General features: G+C 39.7%; 1 protein-coding gene across 1 annotated transcript in view; it reads right to left on the bottom strand.

Annotated features, from left to right (window-relative positions):
• Positions 1–318: 318 nt before the first annotated feature.
• The window catches only part of CERK (ceramide kinase), a 56451-nt gene continuing 43631 nt past the window's right edge, over positions 319–13138 (bottom strand). Inside the window, exons 11-13 of the mRNA XM_019509321.1 lie at positions 7032–7237; positions 4135–4343; positions 319–3039 (exon numbers count right to left, since the gene is read on the bottom strand). Of these exons, the coding sequence (XP_019364866.1) occupies positions 2943–3039; positions 4135–4343; positions 7032–7237 (512 nt within the window). The 3' untranslated portion in view covers positions 319–2942. The remainder of the gene's footprint in view (positions 3040–4134; positions 4344–7031; positions 7238–13138) is intronic.

Raw genomic sequence — 13138 nt, 5'->3', positions numbered from 1 at the left:
CCTATTAATTACTTCAATATTTAGCTATTCCTGCCTATGTTACTGTCAGTTAGCTCCCGTTTTCACAAACCTGGAGTATAGAGCTATTGTTACAGGCACTTTATGAAGGATAAGATTATCTGGATGGGTCAAAAGAATGTGTTTTTCAGTTACTCCTTTAACATACAAGCTATTCCCTATTTTGAAGATCTGCTCTGCAGATCAAAATTGCTGAAGAGCATGGGTATCAATATTACAAAGGCAGATCAGGCTCTAATCTGTGGAGAGAATAGGGTTGTTTAGCACCAATTCATGAAAAAAGAAAACAAGTCATATTACGTACAATATTCCTTTATTTTTCAGAGGGCTTCACATGATCACAAGACAATGTATTTTTCTAATCTTGAAGCCAGCAAGATTAAAACCTATTAGTTTTTCCATCCATAATTTTTATATTTAGACTGTCTTTTGTGAGACGAAGAGTCCTATTCTACTATGAATGACAATACAAGCAGACAGTACTTACACAGATTTTTTCTAAACTGAAAGATGTCAAATAATTATATATAGTTCTTCACTAATGTAATATGCTACAAGGAAAAATATTCAGCTGCAACTACATAGCTTGTCAGTTATTGAACTCTTTCCTATGTTGCACTAGCGCAAATATTTACTTTCTATAGTATGCAACTTCTTTATTCCTTGTAATAAGGTCCTTTAGAATGGAGTTCTTTTGGAAACACCACACACAGATTCAGGCAGTAGGAGTTCCTAAAAGAGTTTCAATGAACATTCATGACAGGCTTAAGGGATTTTACCTATCTATCCTTGCTTTGCCTGTATTTGAACCTCTTACCTGAGTTAAGAAACGACCTGGGACACCTAGATAATACTCATCTGTAAGTTCCTAGCAAATGCTCCTAACCAGCTGGACTAGATGCCTCAGTGTATCTGCTGGTGAACTGAACGTGCCACATCTACAGTACTGGTGAGCCAGCTGGTGAGCCTCTGCCTGCCCAAGGTTCAGAAGAGCTCGAGCATGGTTTCCCCCTAACAAGCCCTATCACTGAACTGGCCTGATAGCTTTCACACAGACTTAATGCCTTTATAAAATACTTCTTTTTGTAAAACAGGATAACAGTATTTTCAGAGAGGTATTTACTTCAAACTATTGTGCTACGCTTTGTAAATGTGGTTTGAAAAATAAAATGTAAATAAGATTTTAAAGTTAAATATGTGTGAACAACCTTGGTCCAATCAATGTTCCAACTCATTCCACTGCAAAACAGGATAAAATAGCACAACTTCAAGTATTTCTCTGACATAGTACATAATGAAAAATAGATCCTAAGCTCTATGGTATTGTATTTTTAAATGACTTTGCATAAATGTTATGATATACAGCAGGAGAAGAGTGTAGTGATGATACAGCACACCATTAGTAATTACACATTGACTTGAATGTAAATATCTTCAACGAAAAAAGCAACCATCTAAGATAACTGTTCTTTCAAGTGCTTTAGCAATAAAATGAACAGTTATCAAGGTTTAGACAAAACAAACAGATGGGAGAAAAACAGTACAACATAAATTTCAATAAATATATGTAAATACAGTACTGTTAGTTATTCAGACACAAAACAAAAGACATGGAACCTTTTAAAGCAAAGAATACACTCAACAAAATGCAGCATAAAGAAAGGGTGCTAAATTCTGATCTCTATTACAGAGGTGTAACCTGTTATAATAGGGCAGAATCTGGCCCCAAATCTACACAGAGCACAGGAGTGTTACAATACACAAACTAAATATACATATTTAAATAGTTGCCCCATTTCTGTTCAGGACAGTCCATTTTCTTTGCTACAAACAGCAAACAGTTGAGAGACTAATTTGTGAATTCTCAAATGCCAGTTTCTTCCTATGACTTCACATAGCCTATTTCTATATCTAACTTTAAAAGTATGTAAAAACCTTGCAGTCAATCAAGTTACATATTTAAGATGAACATTTTGACACCTTATTTTGAAGACATTTCACATTGTAAATAGAATCTCCAAAGGACCGTGCCATTGTCATTCCTGAAGAGGGAAGATTTTTGTATATGCTTTTTACATATTTAAAAAAAATTAAAACTTGCTGGTGCTTTATAATATATTTATAATTTTTCCCTTTCCTGTGGCTTTCTGGTATTAGAAAATGCCCTTGTAAACTGCTCCCATGATTTATCAGCTGCAGTTTATATATTTGGTAACATCTAGACAGTTCATAAAACCCCTTTAGAATGTTACAGAGGAACATGCAAGGGAGCTTTTATAAATACCCTATGTAAAATAAGATATGATCTATATACAGATGTGCTTTTTATTCACTAAAATATTTCTACAACTCTTAAAATTATTCTTTAAAGCCAGGAATGTATATTTGAATTGCATTGATAAGTTGCAAGATATAGGCCGAATAATATAATGCATTTTATCAGATTTTACCAAAAAAATAAAAGGTAAAATGAATGACACTATGTTATTACCTTCCAGGATTTAATCACATGCATTTATAGAATAATTCTATCAAAGTGGCCTTGTCCAACTGACACTACAGAGGCCTCATTTTGATCTACTCCAATCATTTTTTCAATGCTAAGTACAATACTTCATAACACCTACTTACTATTGTAGCACATCCATTAAATTCTCTTTTAAAAATACATTGGACATCAGTCATTGTAAAATGTAAGCCAATTCTTCCTCCCTACCACACATAATTCAGATTAAGCTACTCTGAACTATAACCTGATGATGCACCAAAAATTATAATCCTTAAAGAGTAGATAGGTGGAATAAAATATTTCTAAAATTATACTGTAACCATCAAAAAAAATTTCCAATTTTAAATATTTATAACAATGGTTGAAATGCATAGTTACTCATAATAACAAACTTTTTAACGGCATGGAAGGATATCTATGATAATAGTTCATTTGAACTCAAGTTGTAAGCAGTTTCATCTTTATAGTTCTCTATTCCTCTTGCAAAGAGTTTTACTAACTGACAACGAACCCTGCAAAAGCAAAGCAAGACAAAACAAAACAGTTATTTGAAGTCTCTTTTACTAACAAGGATCCACATTTTGTATGTCCTAATATGGATTCATTGGGCATTCTAAGCACCTGGACCAAAAGGGCTACACTGCAGGCCACATAACTCTCTGTAAATGGGTAGCAGGATAGAAAGTGGAAAAAACAGCTGAATGGTGGAACAGCATGTTCACACTGCACTGTGCTGCCCAGTGAGGAGTCTATGGGAGTCTTGCAAGTACATGAATTTGATAGATCACAACTTTTTATGAAAGTCATTAATGAAACAATACATGAGTCTTGTTTAATGGAGATATTATATGAAAAGACCTCTGCATTTCTGGTTCCTTTTACCAATTTCAAAAACAATCTCCTACTTCCCAATACTCCCACTCCTACCAGATTTTATTATGAATAACAATCTCAAAATGAGGCATATTTGAAGGATACAAGCATAGAACCAAAAACATGTCTTAAGATACTTCTATGACTGAAAATATGGCATTAAATAATTAATATAAGGATTTGTCTATGCAAATATTATATAACTTTCCAAAGGTTTAACTAGCTTTGGTTGATGAGTGCACTTAGTATTCACTAACCCACTGTGAGAACTGACTGTGCTTTTTGTATCCTTTTTGTCAAATCCTAGGTATGGTGGAAGTTACTAATAACCCTATAAGGTTTTATGTGAAACAAAGAGAGGGCTGGAATCATCTTTTCTAAGCAGTTCTGTTTAGGCACATTTGCATTCAATTTTACTTAGTAGTCAAGTAGGCCCATAAGATAACCTGAAATTACCACCCATTCACTGAAATTCTTGTTAGGATTTGATCTGATTCTGCTTTTACATACAATTTAATGAATTCTCTAGTATGTAAAGGACATGTTTAAATGTTCCTGTATAATACCTGATTTTAAAAACATTTTATGCATTAAAACCCCCCCACAAAACCTTTTTAGTAGCTGTCAAATGTTGTTACATAGTAACTTTTTAAAACGTCAAAGACAGGACTTTAAATATCTTAACATGATCCTCCTGCTCTACACTGTATATGGATGGAAAGACAGGTACTTACTTGACTTCAACAGCTGAACTATCCAATGTTTCACCATCACAGTTCCAGGTGCTGTTAACCAGATTGCAGCAACAGGCTGGATGATCACTGCAGAACTGACCAAAACGTTTTTTTCCTACATCCTTGATATCACTTTCATTGTCTTCCAATTGCTTTGACATAAACTGAAACCTTTTCACCCGATAAACATCTACAAATGGGAAGTCAAACTGCAAAGAGAAATTAAAAAAGGACTTTTATAACAGAAAACAAGTTAGTTTTCAGTGATTTTTTCTGCTCAAATTTTTCATCTAGGTTAATATAGGAATAGTGATTTTAAAAAAATTACACAACACTCAATATTTAATTTCACAGTAAAAATACAAGATGTCCTACTTTTCAGTCCTTTGCTTTCACCTCTAAAACACCTCAAATGGCTACCGGTTGTTACGAGGCTGCAAGGCTGCAACATCCTATCTCTATGGATAAACTGGGGAAAAGTTTTGAAACTATGGATGAGAAGGGTCCCAAAACTGTTTTATGTTGTATGATGCAGTCACAAGGGGGTTGAGATTCATTGCTCTACTAACTTATTTATTGTTCTCCAATTCTTATGCACTGAATTCTGTGAAATCCCATTCCTGCAAGCCCCCCCCCCCCACTGTAGGATCTTCCATGAGTAGGCTTTATCCAGAGAAGTCCATGGCAGTATCATCCTGCTATCAGGATCTGGGAAGTGTGGAGAGCTAATAATATGCTCCAGTGGAGTAGTACCTTCTTAACTAGGTAACCCCAGTGGAAACTAGCATTGTAATTACAAGTGCCCCAATTATCAAAGACTAACATGATTACGTTGAGATTGTAAAAGTGTCTAAAGTGCTTTAAAATAAGCTTTGTACACCAAGGAGAAATCAAGTTGCTAGGTACCCTCATATCACAAAAGGCAACTTAAAGAATTAGCCTAAATGCTTAAAAAGCCATAATAAGGTATGACTCAACTTGACAACTGACAAAGAGTTGGGAAAACAAAAAAGTGAGCACAGGAATAGCTAAACATTTAAACACTAGTAAATATCATAATATCAAATATTACTGTCTATACCTATACTGAAACATAGGCAACCAAGAGGTTTAATTTAAATCCGTTTCTCTCAGGTTTTATATCATGCTCGTCAGCATGGCATCTGAGCACCTAATTCAGTGTTACGCAATAATAAGCTGCATGTACATAAGATGTTGACTGTGCAGTTGTTACTGCAGTTATTTAGTAGTTGCATACCCAGGTACTAAATGACTGCAGGGTAACCAGAACTACTGTGCAGTAGTGTCCCCGCATGGCTTTGTGGCAACGCTGACTGTGCAGTCACTCATTCCTACTGTGCAGTAGCGTTATGTCACAGTTCATGCCCAGCAATGCCACTACACAGTAGTACCAAGCTATTGCACAGTAAGCATCTCAAGTAGGTGCGACCAGAGGGTGCTAGACTAATCCAGGGACAGCACAGCAGAGGAGACAAATGGAAAGTGCTCCTGGGCATAACCTTCTGGGTCTGGCAGTAGAAAGGACAGAGTACTGGGGATAACTGTCTGACCCTGGAGTCATTCTGACCCCCAAGGAAAAAATGCTTCTGTAAGGAAGATGGTAGCAGCTTACAACTTGCACTCACCTCCTGCTCATGCTGTGGTTCTTACAGACTTAGAACTGGAAAGGTCCTTCTGCATCACTGAATTTGGTTGTCTGCTACCACAGGCACCCGAATCATAGACACCCTTTAATAAAGTGATCAAGCTCCAGTGGAGCTCATGAACACAGGGCTCAGAGAGTAGTTTGCTAGATCAAGAGACTTAGTTCCATAAGCTTGTTTCCATGACCCCACAAAGCCAACAATGCATGCTTGAGCACTATGCAGCCTTCTGATAAGTGGTGGAATACGGATAACCACCAGGTAAGGAGTAAAATTGTTTAAAACATAAAGCAAAGACCAAATGTGAGATAAGCAAAAAAAGCAAATGGAAACAGAAAGGGGGAGATAGAGAATGGACAAAATAAAAATCATACACAATTATGTTCCAGGGTTTGGTATGAGGCAATACAGGAGTATGTAATAATAACTATTAAACTATGGTGGAAAGAGGAGTGAAAACCACAAACAAACAGGTGGAATTACTTGAATTTTTTTTATAATAAGGCACATCATTGATCTGTTCTTCATTCAGTCATCAGAACACGTAGCATTAAAACTGTATGTCTAGCAATCATATCAGTTAATGAGCATGCCAGCAGCTACAGCTACTTCAGCAGATCCTACGTGCTACAAAAAACATGTTCATTGCCCTTGGAATTCATTCTAAACAGGTGTAGAAGCACAGGAGGAATTTTGATGTAGGATATATAATTCATTGTTGATTACTTGCTATCACCGAAGTTCTTGTGGAAACCTACCATAACCAGATTAGAGTTTGATAACTATGTTCTGTTAAGCTATGTTCTTTATTTATTTTCTTATGAATGAATTATTCTCCCATTTCCTGTGTTGAACAGTTATATAATACTGCTGTGGGCAATTTTGCATCCCAGAAGCTAATGCTCTTTAGCATCTGGTGACAAGCGCAGACTTGTGTGCACATGCAGGAACTTTGTGATAAAAAGGATTTTAAACAGTGCCCAACAGAAACCGTAGAAAATTTTTTAGAAAGGACTAATTTAAGTACCAAAATCAGAATTTGGCTAAGATACAATGTTTTATATGAAATATTCTGAGATTTCTGGTGGCCACATGTGGTTGTAATACTTCAGCCAATACATCATCATTCTTTTCTAATCAGTACTACCACTGATAATTTGTGCCAGGTAAAAAATTCAATGTGTTGACATCACACATGCCTTATCTGTATCACAGCCCTAAGAAAACACATACCTGATCATCCTGGTTTGTATGCCTGACAAGATACCGCAGAAAATTAAATCTGGAGCATTTGCGAACTAGAATGAGGTCAGCAGAGCCATCAGCCAAGTGAGCTGCTGGTGAAAGGCCTTTTGGACTCCGTGGACAAGCACAGCTCATGTTTACTGCATTGATAGCTAAAAACTTTCCTTTAATAACTTTCCATTCATCTTCAACCTCTGAAACAGACACATAAGAAGCATGTAAGACCCAGGAACCAGAAAAGGATTTAGGAACCACAGTACTTAACTTTTAAGTGCCTGGACCCAGATTTAAGAAAGAGATTTATGTGCACTAGTTGCTTTTTAATCAGAATTTATGTACCTTTTCTCTAATGTGATTCAGCTAAGTGCTCCGTAACTGTTTCTGTATGTGAAGTCCAAGGTGTTTCAGCGTGGATATATATGTTCTAGTGCTTAGGTAAAAAAGGGTTGAGGCATTTAGAAGCTATCATGCATGATTGAGATGTGCATATTGTAAGAAATTAAGTGCACCTTAATCCTGAGTTTCCCCCTGTGACTAGCATTTTGCCTGATTAGGGCTTCTTTTAAGATATAAGGATTTGAAGCCCCTTTGAGAACCTAAAACCCAAATTGCCCACTTCCTAGAAGAGTATTTTGACCACTAGGCCTCCAATTCTTATGATGCCTCTCGTGCCAGTGATTTTGAATGGAAGTGGTTGACTGTCATGTTTTGCGTTAAACTCAATGTTCTGGTGTGCACTAGATGAGCTTGGAGCATGCATGTAGGTTATTTAGGTACTGCTCTACCTAACTCCTGCATCTAGATAGGTTTTAAGAGGAGATTGGGCAGGACTGCATGTACTCAGAAGGGAGTACCTGCAAGCACCGAAGAGAGGGTTCTTGTGAGTTTAGGCAGCTGCTGAACAGCAAGGCTTTGTACTGCTATTTTAAACTTAGTTGCCAAAACAGGGTTTAAATGACCTTTAGGTGCTTAAGTCCATGTTTTTCCACCTGGGTTAGGTAACACCTTACATTAAGGGATGGCAGCTTTTTCCAGTAATGTGCTGCAATGACTCAGTTTGGGTCAAAGGTGGGCTGGCGCTAAGGCAGAGCTGCCACCACTTTTCCCTGCCACTACTTCTCTCACAGTACAGCACTGCATAGGCAAAGGCCTCACTGTTAAAGCCTCAGTTCTACGGGTGGGATCTAGCCTGTGACCCACAGGCTGCTGACTGCTGCCTTATGTGATCTACTTACAGGATGAGTAAGACTCAACCATTCTTAGCAAGTTTCACCTTCTAAATAAATAGTATAATCCTTTATTGATACATATATGACATACTTTTTTATTTTACACACACACAATATTATACAAGTATTACAAAGCATTCAAATTTGACGTATTTTATATAAATATATATATTTCTTACTAAGTACCAGATTGATACCTGATCTTCTTTCAAATACTTCTTTGACAGTTCTGTCACATGGGTATCAAATTCAGATCCCACAAATTCAAAATTCATGGTCTTTGGCTACATCCACCAAAAAAGGAGAGGAAAAACAGCACCACAAGTACAAAAGGAAACCGGGAAGGAAGTTTTTTGCAGAATTTTGTTTGTTCTACTTTTAACGTTTTAGTTTGGATAAACAAGGGATCCACATGCCTTGGATGTTTTGTTTTTCTTTCAACTCAATGTTAATTTTTCTCCGGGCTACAATATATATATTTTAAAAAATTAAAAACGTTTCCTGGCACCTGTAGCTGAATGGGATTTACTAACAGTAAAATCTGTCTCAGTGAATTTATTAGGATTGTAATATTGTACATGTTACTGGAAGACAAACAGCAGAGCAGCTTGTTTTCATCAACAACAAATTTTGGCAGTATCAGATAACTAGATTTTGCTTAATGTGTGGTGTCAGCAGTCCTACTAACAGGAAGCAGTATTCTTTTCTAGAACACTGGACTGTCACAAGATGATGTGTGAAGATACTATCACGAGGAACATTTTTCTAGAGACCTAGAGAAAGCAACATTATGGAAGACTATGGTAGAGAATGTCAAAGGACATGTTAAGGAACCAGCAAAGAAGGCAGACCTTGATTATCAAATTCCTTGTTAAGCAGAATAACAGACTCCATGTATGTTATACAAATACAACGTGTACAGCTGAATATCATAGGACAATTCTACTAGTAGAGAATCAGTATTCAGGGGTTCAGCTCCCTAACTAGTTTACTTTGTTACTTACTACCAAGAAAGATCTTATTTTCTTTATTTTGCCGTTCAAACACAAAGCGCATATTTTATTCCCAGGTGTGTTATATGTGAGAAAATACGATATTCTCTAATGTATTTTTAAAATTCTGTAATCTAAGGATATTTTCTCTACCTGCACAAATAAAAACTAAGCCAATCATGGAGCTTTTATTCTAACACAGTACCTCATGCCTGTGTTGACATCTTACGGAATAGATCTTTTCCAATTTAGAAAGTAAAGAGGAGCATAAAATGTCACTTTACAGCCTAGAATGTTCCGTTTGCTCTGTAAATGATTTTTAAAACTTATTATATTATTTCAGTTCTTGGATCTTTCCATTAATCAAAGCTCTTGGGCCACTGATCTAAAAGAACTATAACTCCAGCATGTTAAAAAGGTTAGATTGCTACAAAAGCATCAGAGCAGACTCTTGTTCAGTAGGAACTTTATTCCAACCCCTTCTAGAACTGCCCTCTTGCTTCTTTTTCCATCCCTTATAAGCTGATTAGTTAGCTAATAATTAATAAGGAAATACACTTTTGATAAATTCAACAGCGTGCAAATCATTTGCCAAAAGCAATTTTCAGTACCAGCTAGTTCTCGGTTAATGACAGCCTTCATTTATGCTGCTTTTTTTGTAAAAAGAAAGCATAATTCAAATCTATTTCAAAATCTGTAAACAAAAGAAAATTTGATAAGGAAAACTGGCAGTTTCTTAGTATTTTAATTTGTCAGAAGGGTAGTGGTTTCCTTCTTTGAATACAGAGCTACTGTCATTAGAGTCAGATTCTTAACTGCATAGAGGTATAGTGCAGGAATAGTCTTCAAATCAATGCTCTGCCTGGGTGCCTGCCAAAATGAAGAAAAAAGATGCAAGACACCAAATGCCAGACAGGGTTGCAAATGCTCTTAGAATCATAGGAAATTAGGGTTAGAAGAGACCACAGGAGGTCATCTAGTCCAACCCTCTGCTCAAAGCAGGACCCTCCCCAACTATATCATCCTAGCCAAAGTTTTGTCTAGCTAGGCCTTAAAAACATCTGAGGATGGAAATTCCACCATCTCTCTGGGTAACCTGTTCCAGTGTTTTACTACCCTCCTAGTGAGAGAGATTTTCTTAAAATCTAACCTAAACTTCCCTTGATATCACTTGAAACCATTGCTTTTTGCTCTGCAACTGAGAATAGTCTAGCTCTATCCTCTTTGGAATCACGTAGGTTCATAGATTTCAGACATTTGGGCTGGAAGGGACCCCGGAGGATCGAGTCCAGCCTCCTGCCCCAGGGGCAGGAAGTCAGCGGGGATCATAGGATCCCAGCAAGATAAGCATCCAAATGTGTCTTGAAGGTGTTCAAAGTGGCTGCGTGAACCACTTTCGGCAGCAAGCTATTCCAAACCTTGGGTGCTCGGACAGTGAAGAAGTTCTTTCTTATGTCCAGCCTGAATCGGTCACAATGGAGTTTGTAACGGTTCGATCTTGTCACCCCTTGGGGGGCTCTGGTGAACAGTCATTCCCCCAGATCCTGATGAACACCCCTGATAAACTTATAGGTGCCCATCAGATTGCCCGAGCCTGTGCTTTTCCATGCTAAAGAGCCCCATGGCTTTCAGCCTGTCATTGTAAGGTCTGTTTTCCTGACCTCTGAACATGCGCGTGGCTCTCCTCTGGACTCTCTCAAGTTTCTCCACATCCTATTTGAATTGTGGAGCCCAAAACTGGATGCAGTACTCCAGCTGCGGCCTCACCAAGGCCAAGTACAAGGGGAGAATGACATCTCAGGATCTACTTCAGAAGCATCCATGGATGCAAGCCAGCGTTTTGCTCGCTTTACTAGCTGCAGCATCACACTGACGGCTCATGTTCATCTTGTGGTCAACCATGACCCCCAAGTCCCTTTAATCTGTAGTGCTAACCAGCGTAGCACTACCGAGCCTATAAGCATGGTGCAGGTTTTTCCTCCCAAGGTGGAGAACATTGCATTTTTTGGTGTTGAACACCATCAGGTTCTCGTCCACCCATTTCAAGAGTCTGAACTTTAATGCTAATAAAGTACAAAACTGGAGGCACTTCAGATTCCAAGCTAGCAGTAGTTAAGTCTTGTTTTGTGATCTTAACTCTGAGGCTAGGTACAGACATTCAAAAAGCCCAAGGCAGAATCAGGCTAAGTTACGTGATTTTTGGTAAATGGTGTACTTTAGATCTGTAGTGAACAAAACACACATTTGTCCTTTGATTGGGGGGGGCAAATCTTAGATTGGATTCCATCATTTTTAAACAAGTCTGTGTGTGCTGAACTTTTGTTCTGTTATGTTTATAGACCCATTTTGTAGGCTGAACTTCTGTTCTGTTATGGATATAGACCGGTTTCTGATCACTTACACTGGTAGAAGTTTAACGTCTGTACCTGACCTGAATGATTTAAGATTTAGCTGAAATACAAAATATGCGCCCTTCAGAAACCCGATGTATCCAACTATCTTAAGTATTAGTACACCAGGGAGTTAATTTGTTATGGCTTTTATGTAAAAAACAGCTCAGCTTGAACAAACATTGAATTCTCCACTGGTTTAAAATAATTTTTAAAAATTATATAGCTTTTAACAATAATTATTTTCTGGAGTACTGTACATTATTTAAGGGGTGTTGGTTGTAGCCGTGTTGGTCTAAGGCAGGGGTAGGCAAAATTCAGCCCGCCAACACTTTCATCTGGCCCATGGCACCCCTCGACAAACTGCACCCTGCCCAGACTTTCCGTCCAGGAGGATGGGAGCAATGCGCCCACTGTACACACAGCCCCAAACATACCCTATTGCCTTGCTCTGGCCCTTGTGGGTGGAAGGGCGCAACTTGGCCAACACGTAGCTTCCGTGTGCAGCTGCTGCTGCTGTAGACCCTGCGAACCTGCTCTGCTCTCCTGCTGGCTCTGGCCAGCAAGGAGGAAAGTGGTGGGGGCTGAGCTGCAGCTGGGCGGGAGTGTGGAGCATGGGGCTGGTGGCAGCGTGAAGCACCTGCCAGGGGGCAGTGGCAGCACAGAGCTCGGCTGGGCAGTGTGTGGGTGTGAGGGAGGGTGGGGGTGTGTGGGGATCCCCCACACTCGCCCTCACACTGTCCCTATGGTGCACAGCTGCAGCAGGCAGTTACAGCAGCAGCAGCAGGCAGGTGCTCAGAATGCAGGCGCCCAGCGACGTGCGACTCCGGCCAACACGGCACATTGCAGTGAGGGGCACAGCCTCCACCGGGCTGTCTGTACCGCTGGTGTTCCCTGCCACTCGCATGTAGCCCCTGCACTCCCCTGGCAAGGGAAAGAAGCCCCATGCGCTGGAGGTGGCTGCCTTCCCTGCCCCCAGGGGTGGTTCAGTGCAGCCCCAGTGGGGAAAGCAGCCAGCTCTAGTGTGCGGGGCTTCCCTCCTGTGCCCAGGGAGTGCAGGGGTTGTGTGTAAGTGGCAGGGAGTGCTGGCGATACAGACAGGCCGGGTATGGCTGAGCCCCTTGCTGCAATGTTCAGTGCTGACCAGAGCTGTGCTCTGCTGGGCGCCTGTGCCCTGAGTGCCCTGCCTGCTGCTGCTGCACTATGAGAGTGTGGGGAAGGGGGTCCCCACACCCACCCCACCTTCCCTCACACCCCACAAACCCCACAGCCACACTCTGCCCCCACAAGCCACCAACATATACACCCCAACATACCCTATGCCACTGCTACACACAGCCACACTCCTTACATCCCCCCACACCCTACCATGCAGACACCCCACCATTCACACACACACACCAGCACCCCACCACACACATACCATATGCACACACACACCCCTTCACCCCACCACACACCCCACCATCCTCACGCGCCCCACA

The sequence above is a fragment of the Gavialis gangeticus genome, unplaced genomic scaffold (assembly GCF_001723915.1).
Source record: "Gavialis gangeticus isolate Ggan-Ray unplaced genomic scaffold, GavGan_comp1, whole genome shotgun sequence".
Taxonomy (NCBI): Eukaryota; Metazoa; Chordata; order Crocodylia; family Gavialidae; genus Gavialis; species Gavialis gangeticus.
This window is presented reverse-complemented; position numbering and strand designations above follow the sequence as displayed.